We start from the raw sequence: 20255 nt of genomic DNA, 5'->3' as shown, positions 1-20255 counted from the left end.
TCATGAGACCAAAGAAATTAATGTGAATTAAGGCCAGGTGGATGGCAAGAACCAAGGACATGTTGTAAAGCCAATTCCGACTTGGGGAGTTCTGAGAAACTGGTGTCAGGGGAAAAATAAAGATGGCACATATGGTAAAACATGCATGGTGGTCACGGCTGTCGGCCTGCTTAGCAACAGGTTATTGTGTGTTGACAGTAAACACACTCTATCTCTATCCATCCATCCTAACAGATAACTTTGTGGTGGTCATACCAGTGTAAAAGATGTAACAGATGGTACACAACAGTTTTCATTTCACATGTGGGTCTTCTTTGGATAGTATATGTTTAGCCACTTGCAGGGGTGGTGTAGGTGGTAGGAGTGTGTGTAGAAGGACCATAGGGTCTGAACAGGATACTGTGGATGTTGAGGGAGAGGGGTGCTGAAAAGCTATTGTAGGTGTGGTGAATAAAATGTCGGACAGATTGGGCCTCATCTCGGGGCATGATTTTAGTATTTTGACTGACATCAGACCCAATGGTCCTTCTATACACACTGCTACTACCACCTATACGAGCCCTGTAATTGGCAAAAAATATACTATCTAACAGAGAGCCACCTGTGAAATGACACATGTGTATCACCTGTTACGTAAATGTTATTCAGCCTTTTACAGCAACATGATTACCACTGAGTTATCAGTTAGGATGAATGGATGCTGATAGATGGTGTGTTCTGTCAACACACTGCATCCTGTTGCATGACATTTGTGACCACCATGCCTGTTTCACAACATGCGCCATCTGGATTTTTCCCCCAGACTCTAGTTTCTCAGAACTCTGCAGGTGGGAACTGTCATTGCAACATGTCTTTGATTCTTGCCACTCACCTGGCCTTAATTTACATTAACTTCTGTGGTCTGAGCATTTCTGCTCAGTAACTATTCCATTCTTAGCTCCATTTCAGTTTTCCAAAGCTTTTATTTTCTGACTTGTCTGTTATCCCCTTCCCATCCCACCCCTATGACAAAAAGCACACTTAGCTCTCCACTCTTATTAAATTATGCACAATTTTTTGTTAGGAATCTCTGTCTTGCTTATTACCCTATCTACCATCTTTAAGCTCTGAGGTTTTCAAACCTTGTCCAATGCATTCCCTAACAATCAGTCTTTCTGTCTCATTTCGTCCATTATGTCTCCCATGATCCGTGGTTCAGGGTGACTCTTCTGAAGTCTCGCCATTTCCTAAACCTCAATAGCCCTTTCCCTTCATCACTCTTCATTCCCCTTCAACCTATCTGGCAGAAGAAGGAGCCACCAGCTCTGAAAGCTAATTCTTTAACGTTTGTGTATATTTTCTCCTGCTGCTGCTTGAAGAGTATATTTTTTATATGCCCAGTTGTATTTCATTTTTAATTGATTTATACTTTTCTCCTCCTATTAGCATGTGCTACCTTTTTAATTGCATTTGTATTAACATTCAATCCACAGAAATGTTGAATCTTGTTAGTTTATATTTACTGCCTAATAATTATATTTTATTTCTCTTATTTTTTTCTTCTTATTACCATAGTTTTGTTCCCTCTGCCAACCAACCAACCAACCAACCAATCTTATCCCCATAGTGGTTAGGGAACACAGGTAATAATGATCCATATTTATGAACTTATGAGGGGTGCTCATAGAATTTTAATTATTAAGAAAAAAAAAAAAAGAACACAGTGCTATGTAATTTATTACACAGGCCGATAAAATTTTTTTAAAAAAACCTTTTTTTTTTACTTTGCTAGCTGATCTTTATAGATTTTTATGAGCTGAATCCAAATATAGCCTCAGTTTTTTTTGTATCACCCATAGTTTTCAAGCAGTATGCTTTTTACTGTATAGTATAAAAATCCTATGCTACACAGTAAACAGGGAAATTAATGAAACGCTTTGTTGCAACATAAGCATGGTTTGTATACAGAGTAAGCTACTTAAAAAAATGATATGTGTTGATAGAGGTTTCACTTGTCAGCTGGAATTGGTTTGTATTTTCTTTCTCTTTTCCCTTTGAAGCTTCTTGTGGAGCTTTTTCTATGATAAGTCGCCGGCCGCGGTGGTCTTGCGGTTCCAGGCGCTCAGTCCAGAACCGCGCGACTGCTACAGTCACAGGTTCGAATCCTGCCTCGGACATGGATGTGTGTGATGTCCTTAGGTTAGTTAGGTTTAAGTAGTTCTAAGTTCTAGGGGGCTGATGACCACAGATGTTAAGTCCCATAGTGCTCAGAGCCATTTCTATGATAAGTCGCTTGCTGAACTTGTCGGTGAAGTGACCAACAATAGTCCCCCATCATGTTGGTGTTCCAGCGGCCCTGGTAGTGTTGTCCATCACTTTAATGTCCTGGTGAAAACGCTCTCCTTGCTTCTCACTAACATCTCCCATATTGTCTGGGAAGTAGTCAAGATGATTGTTCAAAAAGTGAACTTTCAGGCTCATTAAACATCCTAAAGTGTAATTTCTTTGACATAGAAACATTTTCTGGGTCTTTTACATGTCCTAATAACTTTGTAATGACTTGCTTGAATGATACCCATGCTTCTTTCTCATTTAAGGTCATTGTGGAATCAAAGTTAACATCAAACATCAATTTTCTAATGTCAGGTCCAACAAAGACGCCTTCTTTTAGTTTAGCTTCTGAAAGGTGTGGAAACTTTTGGTAGAGATACTTAAAACATGGTCCATCTTCAGGCAAAGCCTTTTCAAACTGTTTCGTTAGGCCTAACTTTATATGTAGAGGTGGTAGGAATATGTTTTTTGAATCTACAAGGGTTTAGTGTAGAATGTTCTTCTCACCAGATTTTAAAGACTCTCTCACATGCCAGTTCTTTCTGCACAAGTGTTGATTCCTAGCCCTGCTGTCCCATTCACACAAGAAACGTGGAAATTTGGCAAAGCCACCTCGCTGACCAAGGAGCATGCATGTTACTTTTACATCGCCACATATCATCCAACCATGAGCAGAATAGCCTATTTTATTTAGCACTATTTCTAGGTTTTCATAGCTTTCTTTCATATGTACAGAATGTCCAACAGGTATAGATGTATACATGTTACCATTGTGTAATAAAATAGCCTTTAAACTAGTTTTGGATGAATCAGTAAACAGCCTCCAGCCTTCCTTTTTGTATTCAATGCCAAACTCATTCATCAGACTGGAAATGTCTGGGCAGTACACTAAATCACCTTCTTGTCAAAAAAACTTGGAAAATTGCTGCTCTTTCTTTCTGTATGTGTATATGCTGGTTCCAACTGCCAATAAGTTCTTTTCTTTTAATCTAGAGCCAAGAAATTCAGCGTTTTCTTTCGTTAAGTCAAGATACCTAACCAAATTGGTAAGCTCGGTCTGAGTAAACAGTTTGGGCTCTAGACTCTCTGTATTACAATGGAATTCATCATGTGGTTCATCTAAATCACATTGTACATCAGAAAATACTTCCATTGGAACAGAATTTAAATCATCTGGTGGTTCAGGAACTGGCAAATCTACACCATTCCCTACTGGTTGGATGATTGATGGATGGTTAGAATAGCATATTACCTTCTTGTTTTTCGAGTTATGACCAGTAATATCAACACTGCAAAAGTAGCAATCATCGGAATGATTCCTTGGCTCCCTCCGTATCATAGGAACAGCAAATCTAAAGGCTTTTTTCTCCTTTTTGGACCTTTTTCTCAGATCTTCAACACACATCTACATCTACATTTATACTCTGCAAGCCATCCAACGGTGTGTGGTGGAGGGCACTTTACGTGCCACTGTCATTACCTCCCTTTCCTGTTCCAGTCGCGTATGGTTCGCGGGAAGTACAGCTGCTGGAAAGCCTCTGTGCGTGCTCGAATCTCTCTAATTTTACATTCGTGATCTCCTCGGGAGGTATAAGTAGGGGGAAGCAATATATTCGATACGTCATCCAGATACGCACCCTCTCGAAACCTGAACAGCAAGCTACACCATGTTGCAGAGTGCCTCTCTTGCAGAGTCTGCCACTTGAGTTTGCTAAACATCTCCATAGCGCTATCATGCTTACCAAATAACACTGTGACGAAATGTGCCCTTCTTCTTTGGATCATCTCTATCTCCTCTGTCAACCTGACCTGATATGGATCCCACACTGATGAGCATCGCCCTCGTTACGCTAACTTTGACATCGTTTAGCTTCTATTTGTCTGAGAGGTTTTGGCTGTGTTTGAACTTGCAGTGAAGCTCTCTTTGCTTTCACAGTAGTTTATTAACTTTGTTGTTGAACCACAGTGGGTTTTTCCCATCCCTCAGTTTTACTCGGCACGTATCGGTCTAAAACACATTTTACAATTGCCTTGAACTTTTTCCATAAACACTCAACATTGTCAGTGTCAGAACAGAAATTTTCGTTTTGATCTGGTAGTCTGAAATCTGCCTCCTATTACTCTTGCTAACCAGATAAACCTTCCTCCCTTTTTTTACGTTCCTATTTACTTCCATATTCAGGGATGCTGCAACGGCCTTATAATCACTGACTCCCTGATCTGCGCTTACAGAGTCGAAAAGTTCAGGTCTGTTTGTTATCAGTAGGTCCAAGATGTTATTTCCACAAGTCAGTTCTCTGTTTAATTGCTCGAGGTAATTTTCGGATAGTGCACTCAGTATAGTGTCACTCGATGCTCTGTCCCTACCACCCGTCCTAAACATCTGAGTGTCCCGGTCTGTATCTGGTAAATTGAAATCTCCACCTAAGACTATAACATGCTGAGGAAATTTATGTTAAATGTATTCCAGATTTTCTCTCAGTTGTTCTGCCACTAATGCTTCTGAGTCAGGTGGTTGGTAAAAGGAGCCAATTATTAATCTAGCTCGGTTGTTGATTATAACCTCCACCCATAAGAACTCACAAGAACTATCCACTTCTATTTCACTATAGGATAAACTACAACTAACAGCGACAAACATAGCACCACCGGTTGCATGCAGTCTATCCTTTCTAAACACCGTCTGTCCCTTTGTAAAAAGTTTGGCAGAATTTATCTCTGGCTTTAGCCAGATTTCCGTAGCTATAACGATTTCAGCTTCAGTGCTTTCTATCGGCACTTGAAGTTCTGGTACTTTACCAACACAGCTTCGACGTTTACGATTATAATACCGATTGCTGCTTGGTCCTCGCATCTCCTGACTTTGCCCCACACCCTTTGAGGCTGTTGCCCTTTCTGTTCTTGCCCAAGGCCATCTAACCTAAAAAACCACCCAGTCCATGCCACACAACCCCTGCTACCCATGTAGCTGCCTGCTGTGTGTAGTGGACTCCTGACCTATCCAGTGGAACCTGAAACCCCACCACCCTATGGCGCAAGTCGAGGAATCTGCAGCCCACACGGTTGCAGAACCATCTCAGCCTATGATTCAGACCCTCCTCTCGTCTCTGTACCAAAGGTCCTCAGTCAGTCCTGTCGATGATGCTGAAGATGGTGAGCTCACACATAACATACCTTATGTGGTGGCCAAGATTTATCTTGAACACCAAGTTTAGATCCAAAGTATGATAGATAAACCTTTTTCACAAAGTCTGTAATGTTTCAATCACAAATTCACCACAGATATAACAAAAACTGTCAGCAGAGTTTTTACAACCACTATTAGACATTATATTGAGCACATATACAGGAAACTGGAAAGTGAAGTTAGTTTACAGTAAACAAAACACCATCTGTTAACAAAAATAGAATCTACCTTTTTTTGCCAGCAAATGTTTTTCAGCAGTACTACCAACGTCATCTACATTCTTTAAACCTCCTTTTTAAATTATTTTAACTATGTAAAAGCTGTTAAATTCTTTAAATAAATAAATAAATAAATTTAACTGTAAAATGTGAAGAAGTGGTGGGTGATACAGTTTTTTAAGTATTATATTTGGATTTCCCACCCTAAAAATCATCAGAATAAGGTATTTGCAGCATTGTTGGCCTGTGTTATTCATTCATTAGCATGCACATGTCTGCCATCCTGGTACACACTGAAATCTCTGTGCTACAGTATCATAACACACTGCCAAACTGAAATTGCACAGCCTATTGATTAAATGGAGTATAGTGTGGTTATTTGTTTTCTTCATGTGGAGGGAATGGCACTGCGAAAATCCATGCTGAGTTGGTGGAAATTGTACAGCAATAATTGTCATATGACATTGTGGTTAGGTGGTGCAGATACTTTTGGTCAGATAAGTCTGAACAATGAAAAACAAAGTGCAAGTCACATCTGTGAAGATTCTGGAACCACTAAAGATGTGGATGACCTGATGCTCAGTGATTGGAGTGTCACAATCAAGGTGGTAGTGTAAAAGTGACAATCATTCATGAATCAGTTTTTAATAGCTTATATGATATTTTGAACATGACAAATGTCACCCACCATACACAAATGCTCACAATCATTCGGAAGGCTCACCAATCAAAAGTGGTAGCGGAAATGTTGCAGCTGTGTCTGGCCAATCTTAAGCCACGTAACCACAGTGGACAAGTACTGGGTGTATCACTATGACCACAAGATGACAAAGTGAAAGCAATAGTGGAAAAATGTGGATTCACTACTGCTAAAAAAGTTGAAGACCAAACTGTGCAGCACAAGATCCTTACCAGGTGGGATTGTTAGAGGACATGTTCAAAGAAGGGGAGGTCATTTTGTATTAATACAAAATGAAGGAGATAGTGTCATGGACATGATACATGAGTTGGGGTGGCAATCATTAAAACAAAGACTCTTTCACTGTGGTGAAATCAACTTTCTCCTCGGAATGGGATGCATTTAGTTGATTCATACATACATAGGAAAAAATGATCATCATAATAAAATAACAGAAACTGGTGCTTGCGTGGAAAGATTTAAGGTTTTGTTTTTCCTGTGTGCTCTTTGAGAATGGAGCGGTAGAGAAATAGCCTGAAAGTAGTCTGATGAACCATCTGCCAAGAACTTAAGTGTGAATTGTAGATACCCTGTCTGAGGTTTGAATCATCCCCCAGACATTGGTGAGCACGTTGTTCTTAACGTACGTTAAACTAATTTAAAGTTGGATGAAGTAGTGTGTAAGCTTAAGGACCTATGACCTCAGCAGTTTTGTCCCATAGGAATTTACCACCAAATTTAATGAATTGTAGAGTACTCATGCAGATGTAGACGCTGATTAACTGCCATGGTGTGGTGCAACAAATTATGTTCTTAAGGGGCAAACTGTCACAGGAGCATAGTGTTGAAATCTCCTAATGAGAGTATGGAAAGCTGTCACAGGAAGCTGTCATAAGTGAACATTTGTGTTTCACGACAATGCCCATGCTCATCTTCCATTGGACACAATCATACATGATGCATCTTAGGCTATGAAATTTTGTCTCCCTCCCCCATCTCCATATTCTCCTAACATGGCACCAACTGACTTATTCCTCTTTCCTTGGATGAAGAAACTGCTGCATGGCAGACAGTTCCAGAAAGATGACTAGGATTTTTGAGATGGTATGTTTCCTGAACATCTGAGATGCAGTCGGCTACTATGAAGGTATCTGTTAAGTCATCCATAATTGGAAATAATGCCATGAAAAGAATAGATTTTCATTCACTGTAAAGATGAGATGTTGAGTTGCAGACAGGCACAACAAAAAGACTATTACAAATTGAGCTTTTGCTCAAATCTTTCCTCAGAAAGGAAAGGAAGACACACACATTCATACAAGCAAGCACATGACTGCTATCTGTGCCATCTTTTCATAATTTTGTTGATGTTCCCACCCGACTTTTCATTGTTGGGAATGTCACATTGAATGGGGAGATGTAGAGAGGTATTAAAGCTATTACCAAGTTTCATGGTACAATTTGATTTTTCGATGTGGCAGACAAAACTTTGAAGTACTCCTTGGGTATTTATTGTAGGTAACACATTAAAACTGAATATTCCTTCTTTTTCTCTTTATTGCACAAACAAAACATTTTATATAAATTTATTAATGTTTTGGTTTAGCAATTTACATAACAGTTTGCAGTCATTCTGTAGAATTTGTGTATCAGTGTAATTATAATATGAAATATTTTGATGGTTTGTACATTTTTATGCTAACTGTGGTTGTTTATGACATGATTGTTGCTTACAAAAGAATCCTAAATACTTGAAGAAACATTTATTGCTATCTAATGTTGTTTAATTCATTCTGTTGCAGTGAAGTGGTGGAAAGATGCCAAAAATGGAGCAACAATATTACACAGCAAATAGATTTAGCGTTCAATATATTTTTTATGGTGTACTTTTTTATACGAGTAAGTATTAGTTTACCAATGATTAAACATGTAGTTATTTAGTTGTATTTAAATGTTCTGCTGCTGAGTTGGGTTAGTGCAAATGTTAGTTACATACATTATTTGCCTCATTCATTGCTTTACACATGATATGTAGTACACCGTTTTAAACATGCCATAATACAGAGTTTTCATTTTATAGCAATAATAGTATTACCACTTAATATAACAACCTACAAATTCACCCTCCAGCAACTATTTAAAATGGAATCTTATGGTGATCCTACTGACTTTTAAGTGGATTAAAATTCTGGAAGTTGAGTGCCAGGGAGGTACTTTCTAACAAGGATAATAATCTTAGTTACTTGTGGGCACCTACAGTTATGTGGTATCTTTCTGGGAGATCCCAGCCTTGCCAAAGAAGACAATATTGCACAACTGAATATGATATCTGAGGATTAACATATGAGCAAATAGATCAAGATTGTTTCCATATAGATTACTAGTAATAGGGAATCTCATGAAAACAATACCCAGACCATAAATCATCTTCTCACCACCCTATAGTGATCTTTCAGCAGGTTTTACCGCGTGTGTTCTACGACATTTATCTGTAGATACAGTCATGTCCATTTGTTGTATAAAGTGAAAAATTTGACTCATGGAAGAAGGGTACCCATCATAAATGATCCATAGTTCAGGTTTGGTACAGTCAAGGAAATTCAAGTCTTCCAATGTTGCACTGTTATCCATAAGTGGGATATGTGCATCTGCTTGCAGTCCTCCTCCCCAGACTCTTGGCATACTGGGATAGACACTCTCATTAGAACCTAGAAATGATGCTTGTGAGCTGTTACAGAAAATCACACTAGGAAACTTTCTGCTATTTGTGAGAAATTGAGTCATTGTTGAGTTACCTGTCAGAGAAGCAGAAATAGTTGATAGTTTGTGGGGATTTCATAAAAGAGCACTTAAAACATTCTGACAGAAAAAAATAGGGTGAAAAATTTTTTTGTCTCTTAAAATCTGACAGTAGTTTATTTTGCAATTTATATACAGCAAGATACCAAGACTCTTATTGATTATATTTTCATAGAACAGTGTTTACTCCATTGTTACTGTGCTTTCTGATTGTGATGAACGTCGTTTTTCTCTGAAAAATTCCATTGTCATCAAGTAAATATTAAGCTGACAATAGAAGATAAACCGCTGCTAACTGAGGAAGCATAGTATTGATCAGTTTAGGTATAGTTTTACGAAAGTTTATTATTAACACGATGTTAAGATTAAGTTCTAAGAGCTGTTTCTTTTTTATTATGTGTGACTTGACTCATTCTATGTTCCTAAAGATTCTCCCTATGGGATTTCCCCATGAACCATGGACCTTGCCTTTGGTGGGGAAGTTTGCATGCATCAGTGATACAGATAGCTGTACCATAGGTACAACCACAACAGAACGATATCTGTTGAGAGAACAGACAAACATGTGGTTCCTGGAAAGGGGCAGCAGCCTTTTCAGTAGTTGCAGGGGCAACAGTCTGGATGATTGACTGAGCTGACCTTGTAACATCAACCAAAATGGCCTTGCTGTGCTGGTACTGCAAACTGCTGAAAGCAAAGGGAAACTACAGCTGTAAGTTTTTCCGATGGCATGCAGCTTTACTGTATGGTTAAAAGATGATGGCATCATCTTGGGTAAAATATTCCAGAAGTCAAATAGTCCCCCGTTTGGATCTCCGGGTGGGGAATACTCGGGAGGCTGTTGCTGCCAGGAGAAACAAAACTGGGATTCTATGGATCGGAGTGAGGAATGTCAGATATCTTAATCAGGCAGATAGGTTAGAAATTTAGGGAAAGGATATATCAAAGTTACATATAGTGGGAATTTGTGAAGTTCGGTGGCAGGAGGAACAAGACTTCTGGTCTGGTGATTACATGGTTATAAATACAGAATCAGATAATGGTAATGGATGAGTAGGTTTAATAATGAATAAAAAATAAGAGTGTGGATAATCTACTATGAACAGCATAGTGAACACATTATTGTAGTCAAGATAGACACGAAGCCAAAACCTACCACATTAGTACAAGTTTATGTGCCAACTAGCTCTTCAGATGATAAAGAGATTGAAGAAATGTTCGATGCAATAAAAGAAATTATTCAGATAGTTAAGGTAGATGAAAATTTAATAGTCATGGGGGACTGGAGTTCAGTAGTAAGAAAAGGAAGAGAAGGAAATGTAGTTGGTGAATATGGACTGGGGGTAAGGAATGAAAGAGGAAGATAGCTAGTAGAAATTTGCACAGAGCATATCTTAGTCATAGCTAACACTTTGTTTAAGAATCATGAAAGAAGGTTGTATATGTGGAAGAGGCTGGAGACACTGGAAGGTTTCAGATAGATAATATAATGGTAACACAGAGATTGTGGAACAAGGTTTTAAATTGTAAGACATTTCCAGGGGCAGATGTGGACTCTGACCACAATTTATTGGTTGTGAACTGTAGATTAAAACTGAAGAAACTGCAAAAAGAGAGGAATTTAAGGAGTTGATACCTGGATAAACTGAAAGAACCAGAGGCTGTAGAGAGTTTCAGAGAGAGCATTAGGGAACAATTGACAAATACAGGAGAAAAAAATAGAGTAGAACAACAATCGGTAGCTTTGAGAGATGAAATAGTGAAGGCAGCCGAGGTAAAAAGATGAGGCTAGTAGAAACCCTCGGGTAACAGAAGAGATACTGAATTTAACTGATGAAAGGAGAAAATATAAAAATGCAGCAAATGAAGCTGGCAGAAAAGAATACAAACTTCTCAAATATGAGATCAACAGGAAGTGCAAAATTCTTAAGCAAGGATGGTGAGAGGACAAATGTGAGGATGTAGAAGCATATATCACTAGGGTTAAGATAGACACTGCTTACAGGAAAATTAAAGAGACCTTTGGAGAAAAGAGAACCACCGGTCTGAATATCAAGAGCTCAGGTGGAAAACCAGTTCTAAGCAAAGAAGGGACAGCAGAAAGGAGAAGGAGTATATAGAGGGTCTATACAAGGGCAATGTATTTAAAGGCAGTGTTATGGAAATGGAGGAGGACGTAAATGAAGATGAAATGGGAGATATGATACTGCGTGAGGAGCTTGACAGAGTACTGAAAGACCTAAGTCGAAACAAGGCCCCAGGAGTAGGCAACATTCCATTAGAACTACTGATAGCCTTGGGAGAGCCAGCCATGACAAAACTCTTCCATCTGTTGAGCAAGATATATGAGACAAGTGAAATATTCTCAGATTTCAAGAAGAATATAATAATTCCAATCCCAAAAAAAGCAGGTGTTGACAGATGTGAAAATTACTGAATTATTAAACAAGTCATGGTTGAAAAATACAAACACAAATTCTTTACAGACGAATGAAAAAAACTGGTAGAAGCCAACCTCAGGTAAGAGTGGTTGGGATTTTGTATACATGTAGTTACATACAAGGCAATACTGACCCTGCGACTTACCTTAGAAGATAGGTTAATGAAAGGCAAACCTATGTTTCTAGCATTTGTAGACTTAGAGAAAGCTTTTGACAATATTGATTGGAATACTCTCGTTCAGATTCTGAAGGTGGCTGGTGTAAAATACAGGGAGAAAAAGGCTATTTGCAATTTGTACAGAAACCAGTTAGCAGTTACAAGTGTCGAACGGCGTGGAAGGGAAGCAGTAGTTGAGAAGGGAGTAAGATAGGGTTGTAGCCTATCCCCAATATTATTCAATCTGTATATTGAGCAAGCAGTAAAGGAAACAAAAGAAAAATTCGGAGCAGGAGAAGAAATAAAAACTTCAAGGTTTGTCGACGACATTGTAATTCTGTCAGAGACAGCAAAGGACCTGAAATAGCAGTTGGACTGTATGGACAGTGTCTTGAAAGGAGGAGATGAACATCAATAAAAGGAGAATGAGGGTAGAGGAATGTAGCGGACTTAAATCAGGTGATGGTGAGGGAATTAGATTAGGAAATCAGACACTTAAAGTAGTAAATGAGTTTTGCTGTTTGGGGGGTAAAATAACCGATGATTGGCAAACTAGAGAGGATATAAAATGTAGACTGGCTATGTCAAGGAAAGTGTTTCTGAAGAAGAGAAATTTGCTAACATCAAGTATAGATTTAAGTATCAGGAAGTCTTTTCTGTAGACAAGAGGAGAATAGAAGCTTTCAAAATATGGTGCTACAGAGGAATGCTTGGGAAGAAGAGGAGTTTGTGGCACAGCTTGGCTAGAAGAAGGGGTTGGTTGTTAAGACACATTCTGAGATATTGAGGGCTCACCAATTAAGTGTTGGAGGGAAGTGTGGAGGGTAAAAATTGTAGATGGAGGCCAATAAGGTTGTAGGTTGTAGTAGTTTATTCAGAGATGAAGAGGCTTCCTCAGAATAGAGTAGCATGGAGAGCTGCATCAAACCAGTCTCTGGACTGAAGACCACAGCAGCATGGGAATGAATAAGTGAATCAGTGTGCAGGCTCCTGTTGTCGTAGATAAAAGTTAAATACCTAAATTGTATTATTATTTCAGCTCGCATGTCTTTAGATGATCAAGTATTGATAACAGACAGCTAGAAATTCAACAATGAGAGCTTCATATGTAAGATTATATATTGGTATATAAGATTATATATTGATATATGAGATTATACAGTAATCCCTATACTTAAAATCGATGTTTCTCATCTTGGACTCATATTTGTGAGGATGACAGTTGAACTATCCTTCTGACAATCCATGTTTAGATTATCTGTGGTTTCCTTAAATTGCTCAAGGCAAATGCTGAGATGGTTTCTTGGAAAAGGATATGCCTGATTTCTACCCCCATCAGTCTCCAATCCAAACTAGTTTCCATCTGTCACTACCTTGTTGCTGGCTGGAGAGTAAACCCTAATCATACTTTTAATAGAATCCTCACTAGGGCAATGCAAGTTAATTTTTGGAACCATTAGTTTTAAACAAGTCAGTCAATTCAACTTTGTGGAATGCTGTGTCTCATACTTCCCAGAGATAATTATTGACTGTTATCTATAAAATTTAGACCATGTTTGTGTAACATTGGTCAAAAGAACCAGGAAAGATACAATAATTAAAGTTTGCAATGGCTGTAATGGTCTGTCTATATGTCAGTAAGTAATAAGAGGAGGACTGAAACAGAATCCAGGTTAAGGTTTTTGAGGTGAAATGTAAGAAGAAGGGCGATTATAGTTTAACATCCCATCTGTGACTAACTCATTAGATGTAAAGCATGTGCATGATTGCGTAAGTAGGGGGAAATCAAGAGCTTAGAAGAAAAGGTGAGATATTACAAACATTATTAGCATTGGTTTATGGAAAATATCTAATAAATATGACCTAAAACAGTGCTCCATTGCTGGGAAGAAGAAATGATGGCATATTAAATAGAAGATGAATCCATTTGATGCAGAACTGAAACCACAGTGGTCCGTAAGAGCTAATGAATGAGTAAAAAAGAGAAAGAAAAAGGAATTAAACATTCACTCCAACCAGCTACTTCCAAAAGTTATTAAAATTCTTTGATCACTGTGTGATGATATCAGACCATTCATTACATATTGTGTTCAATTTTAGTTCAATGTAGAATAAGTCTTTGAAATGAATTTAAAACATGAGGTTGAGTTGGTGTCAGCAGCGAATCAATTTTTGTACTAATGAAGTAAATTTCAAGGCTTCCAGATGAAAGAGGTCTTACTAGAAGTAATCCCCACAAAGCTGTGTGCAACAGGCACATCATCTTTGCCTTTTACATGGTGAATATCTTTTGGCCCTTCTGTTTTTATGAAATAGCCATGGTAACTACAACCATTGTGTTCCTGGCTATTATTTCAGATAGGCATATTCATTATTTTAAATGAGATAAAAGAAGCCACGTGTGGAATTACATGTGTTGTATGTAGGATGTCACACTGTAATGATTCATGTGACTGTTACTTAACTTAAATTTCTTCTGCCTGGTCCACTGACGAATGCAAAATTTTCATGCTTCATAAAATTTATTCACATTAATTGACATCCAAACTGCACACTCATCATGTAAACAAAACACGGACAGATTTCACTGATATCTTTGATTTCCAAAAGTAACTTCAAAACTGACTTGTCACAGCATTGCTGCATCACTTTATATATATTTCTAACACTAACTTACAAAATAAAGCATTATTAATTTTGTACAATTTTGATGCTACAATTAAAATTTACAAAATGTAAAGAAACTGATGTTACAACTGAATAAGGTATAAAATACAATATTGAATGACAATCTTTTATAGTAATATCTGTAGTTTTCCATAAGAACATCATACTGAACTTTAATTGCAATAATGTCTCTTGTATTATTTTAGTTGTGTAATTAATTACAATTTGGATTTGGTTACTAACATTTAATGGTAGCACAGAGCTCGTGCTTTATCCAATTACATACATAAAATGCACACATAAGGCATCAAATTCTGGGAATTGGAAAACTGTGAGAAGTAAGCACTTGGAGAGTTAATTAGAAATGTAATTACAAAGTATATTAATTACAGAGGAAGACATGAAAATAATTAACAAATGAAAATACATCACTTGGTAATAACTTTTAAGCAGTTTCTCAAGATAGTGAGGGCTTCTGTTACCGTATTTTTAGATTACCATTTTGTTAATTAGAAGCATTGATTTTTCATGCTAACATCTCTGCAGTCTCTCATTATTTATTGCTAAGGACTTATTACTTCAATTTCTTGATTAGTTACTTAATTTAGTATATGTACATAATTTTATTAATGACGACAATAATTACGACAACGCACGTCCTTCCAGAACATTCCACACGCCTTCACAATGAATATCGAGTTTTTTCAAATAGGACCGGATGATATATATGAAGACACACATACAAGACCTTAGTAAGCACTGAATTATCCGATAACTAACCAGATACATATAAAAAAAGGTGGTATCGGACAGTTCATATTAGTCCTGGGGAGGCTGTACCGTTATAACACTCATTTGCGTAAATATTGTGCCACACTGTCGGCAGCATGATGTTAGTGCCTGCAGGTGAAAATGTAAACTCTAACTGTTACCAGAGGACCAGGAATTTAGAACGACTGTACAGTGCTTTGGCTCCATTTGGATTGCAGTGATTGATAGTGTGTTAAATAGTCACTTATTATTAACAATTAAGTTAATAGTCACAATTAAGAAAATACATAACTGCCATTTAATATATATGGTACGGGGGCCCTGAGCTTATGATAACTGAACTGTCTGACACTACTTTTACCACAGTTCTACCCTTGGAGAGGCGAAAGTATTGTTAGGCACCTTGGAGGGGTGCACTGCTGGTCGTCGTCCCTTGGGTACAAACAGTTCCAGAGAGGGCAACACTGTCCATTGCCACAGTTGAATGTGGCAATCAAACATAGAGAGAGCCTGCATTATTGTCGAGAAAAATAATACAGTTCAGGCTTTTTTTTCCGAGAACCTGAGAGCAATTTCTTCATCAGTTTGTTGGTTTCTACGTGTATAACTTGTTTGTCAACTAAATGTTATATATATGTCCACTGAGGATAATGGTGAAATTTGAAGGAGTGAGTCACTTTATTTTGTTTGATTAATTTAGCATTCCAGCATCAGCTGGCAGCAAACATCTTATTAGGAGATATCTGTCAGTCATTTGTTAAGTATGACACGGTATGGTTAGCCAGGGCTTGATGTGTAGTATATCTCATACATATTGCACACATAAAAGTTTCATAATAGATTGCACTTTACTGTCTATGCTGTTCATTTCACTACACAGTTCCAGGTGCCATATTATAATTAGTACAAAAACTCAAGAAATCCACATGATATCTTAGATCTGTGCTAATGACAAATTCAGTCAAAAGTTCCTGCATTGGAGTTTCCTAATTGATAGCCACTCATTACTTTTTTATTAACAGAATCCATATATTATTGCGAATCTTGTGTGTAGTTAGACATCTGCACCTTGAAAAATTCGTGATGCAGGTTCCAAACTACTGGTGTTACAGAAATTCACATGTGTTCAAACTGTGTGTGTTTTTGTTTGATTTCATGGCATTAGAACTTACATTATGTTTTCCATATGTGTTTCAGTTTATAGCTGCAAGCGATAAACTGTGGTTTATGCTGGAAATGTATTCCTTTGTGGACTACTTTACAATACCACCTTCTTTTGTCTCAATTTACTTGGACAGAACGTGGATAGGTAAGGAGTATAAATATTTTGAAATCTTTGGTCATTCTGGTTTTCCATTAAATAATGTGCAGTAGTAAACACCCATATATAGTACTGTAAGTTAATATCATCTTCTGATAACCATCACATTTTCCAATATAACTGTTTGGTGGATATAGATAAATTGTTATGTATTGTCTCAGTGTAGCAGAGACTGTCTGTGGAAAATGATCTAAATCAGGGAACTGAATACAGTTTTAACCAGGTAATATAAAACTGATTGAAGATTGTTGTGGGTTAGAGATTATACTATGCATAAATATTAAGATTTATTTGTGGTATAATGTTAAATAGGCAGATAACATTATTGTTGGTAGCCTTCAATATTCCTTCTGTTTTACTATTCCTAGCGGAACTATTGAAGTAATAAATTTGCAATAATTGTAATTTTCACATCTGTGGTAGGAAATTTCCAACATCTTTTACTAAGATTTGAAACTCTTTTGTGTTAACTTTTGAAGATGAAGAAAATAATAATTTTGGTGACTCTAGTAGTACTACATCTAAACTAGTAGCTGAACATTATAAAAGTACAATTATAATTGCAGATAATACTAACAGTAAATTTCAATACACATCTGTTGCATTAAGTACTTTGTTTTTTCTTAGTGACATTCAGTATGGTATATTGCTATCACTGTGAAAAGTTATTTTGACTGCAGCCACCTAGTGCAACTAAAATTTATATTTTCATTGGCTAATATTTTATACTTTTGTAAGTGCATCTTTAAAAATATTTTACACTATTCAAATAACTCCCTTTTCTTAAAGATCTTGCTCTTTCATCATAACACCTAAAAACATTAGCATACACAGGATTTTTTGGGTAGGGTGATGTTGCTTGACTTTGATAAAGACACAATATTTACTATTTCATTTCAGTTCAAAAATTTATCAATACTAAGCAAACCCTTAAATGCAGAGTAGCTGCAAGCATTTACCTTAAACAAATATTTATCCATTGTGGCAATTTGGAAATGGTCGACTGTTTCCTCTGCGTCAGAAGTAATGCTGTGATTCACAGAGGGGAGAGAAAGACAGCTCATTCTGTTTTGATTTTTACTGTCCCTTAGGTAGGTTTTTAAATGTTTTAAAGTTGAAAATGTCATTCCAGCCATTTCTGCTGAAACTGGGGAGGATGATTAAAATTTAGAGCAGAGTTTTAATAGCAGGTAACATTTTGAAATGCATGCCTCTAACACCACCAAAGTATTCTCTGATCTTGTACTTTTTTTCTTTTTTAATCCCTTTTTTTTTTTTTTTTTTTTTTTTTTTAAAAAAAAAAGATGCAGTCGAAGGTTCTGGCAACACTGAATGATGAAATTTTTAGACTCCATTATATCTTCAGCACTACAATTTATGCATTACCTCGGAATTATGCTCTGTGAAGGGATTTAATTAAATTTTGATGGTTCTGACACTTGTCCTGGAACTAGTTTCTTACATGATGCAAGAAAGCTAAGACTATATTTCTTCTGTAATATTTGTCAGCGATGCTAGCAGGACTATTGTCCTGATATTTCATTGTGGACTGAGACCTTGGTACTGTGATCATTACGTCCACTTCTGCGAGTTTTGAGACCTGTCTAAACAGGTTTTTGAATTCTTTGTCACTATCCCATACTATTTCTTCTAAGACAATGGACACACTGCTAATGTATTATAATGCTGCAACATGAGTTAATACTTTGAAGCATTTTGCAAAGAGAAAGATTTAAGGACAAGAGTTTTTTACTAATAGAAGAGAAACAATGAAATGCCTGTGAGTGATTGCACAGAACGTTTTAGAACATGATTCTAACTGTTGCGGAAAATGCATTTCGAGTAAGAACATTTCTTTAAAGTGCTGAATTGCCCCATGTTTGTAAATCTAACAGGTTTTGAGTGTCTGCTCACTGGTAGTAAATCTTTTGCAGATTGTTTCAAAATGTCATTATATTTATCAGAACTCCTAAAAAAAGTTTTCAGTGGATTGTACTGTCCCTATGCAATTCCTGATAGTCTGCAGAGAACAGGACTCAGATAAGGCTAAGTTTTAAGAGTACACACGTCAGTGTATGTAAACAGTCATTGGGTATTCTTTTCTAATGAAAGCTTATGCACTGCATAAATGACTGCAAATTGGGAATTGGGGCTGCTCCATTGTACCCCTGGCCCACCAAAAATTCAGTCAGATGTAACATATGAAGTTTGCCAACCCATGCCGTGTGAAATCTGCAGGATGTACTAGCAACAGGAAGTTTTCAGGAATAATGTTTAATTCTAAATCTACATACTGAGCACAGAAAGGTAGTTACTTGGTCCTTGTGATGTTCATAGTTTCATCAGCAATAACAGCTAAATACTTAGAACTGCTCACTATATGTACAATTTATTCGTTTATAATGTCACTAAACATTTTTGTTGCCTGGTTTTAATTAGTAGCACTGATGTACTGTCTGTTCTTAGGACAATTTTAAAGATTCCTTTGCAAAATCAAATCATCAGCTTCAGCTTTGAACCTTATGAGTGTTTGAAAATTTCCAGCATTTAACTCATGTGGTATTAAATTTCCAGAGTTGTGTTTGCCGTAAACAGCCAGTGCCTGCCAGCCACACAAGATCAGTTTTCATAAGTGACTGAAGTGTTTTTCCACAGTTAGCAACTTGATGTGAATTTTTGCTGTTCAATTGATGCACAACAGGTTTTTATTTTCCTTCTGCCATCACCAAAAAACTATCTACAGATGTGACACATTTGGGATGATACATTGTCTTTGCATGATAGAGAAAATGCTTTAGAGTTTTATTCTAGTCAGTGTATGGCTACATTAATAGACTGTAGTGTTGATGTCCACATTTATTGTCAGTGTATTGTTTAAAAAGAATACATTATTTACAAAACTCTGCTTGCATATGCCCAGCATATGCCAACCAGGTGTACCTAAGAAACCATGATTTTTGAATGAAGGTTTCTCTTGGAAGGTGCTGGGAATACATAGCCTTTAGATGGCAACTGTTGGTATTTACAGAAATCATCATTATGAGTTTTGTTCACATATCATCCAATATCCCATTTACAACTGATAGTTGGTTGCTGTGTCACTGTAACATCATCAGGCTTGAATTAATCTGGATAATGTAGTAGTATCAACTGGTTCAGAAATTTCTTTTTCAAATATGAATTTCAGTAGAGGTAAGTTATCCACTTCATTTTCATCCTGATCACAACACTGAACTCATTACATTAAACACGCACTCACATAAAAAAACTGAAATTAAAACACTAGTGGAAACTGGACACACAAGTTTGAGGAAGTGCGCTGTTTCTTCCATGTCATTGGCAGTGACGACGATGAACTAGAGCACATATCTGCATTGACAATACTTTGTGTAGCTTAGCAGTATGCACTGATGGTTACGAAGATATACCTTAGTGACCCAGTTGCCTGTGAATGCATTTTGACACTGTAAAGTTGTCATCTGTTGTCTTGTTGCCTGCACTTTGCAGACATAGTCATATCTGTGTACTTTTTGCATATCCTTATAAATTTCACACCAGTCTGTGAACAAGTAGTCATTTTCTGTATAATAATCACTGTGAAATTTCATGTAGCCATTCAAAAAAAAACAATAGTTAACTTGTAAATATCAGTTTTATACCTGAAATAATTTTGGAGACATTCAGAATTACATAAAACATAAATTT

At 37.0% G+C, this 20255-nt stretch overlaps 1 protein-coding gene across 1 annotated transcript in view; it reads left to right on the top strand.

Moving 5' to 3' along the window:
- LOC124783678 (calcium-activated potassium channel slowpoke) overlaps positions 1 to 20255 on the top strand; it is an 867461-nt gene that overhangs the window by 5255 nt on the left and 841951 nt on the right. Inside the window, exons 2-3 of the mRNA XM_047254040.1 lie at positions 8197 to 8293; positions 16427 to 16538. Of these exons, the coding sequence (XP_047109996.1) occupies positions 8273 to 8293; positions 16427 to 16538 (133 nt within the window). The 5' untranslated portion in view covers positions 8197 to 8272. The remainder of the gene's footprint in view (positions 1 to 8196; positions 8294 to 16426; positions 16539 to 20255) is intronic.

This window comes from Schistocerca piceifrons, chromosome 1 (assembly GCF_021461385.2).
Source record: "Schistocerca piceifrons isolate TAMUIC-IGC-003096 chromosome 1, iqSchPice1.1, whole genome shotgun sequence".
NCBI lineage: Eukaryota > Metazoa > Arthropoda > Insecta > Orthoptera > Acrididae > Schistocerca > Schistocerca piceifrons.
Note: the sequence above shows the minus strand (reverse complement) of the source record. Positions and strands in the feature narration are given on the sequence as shown.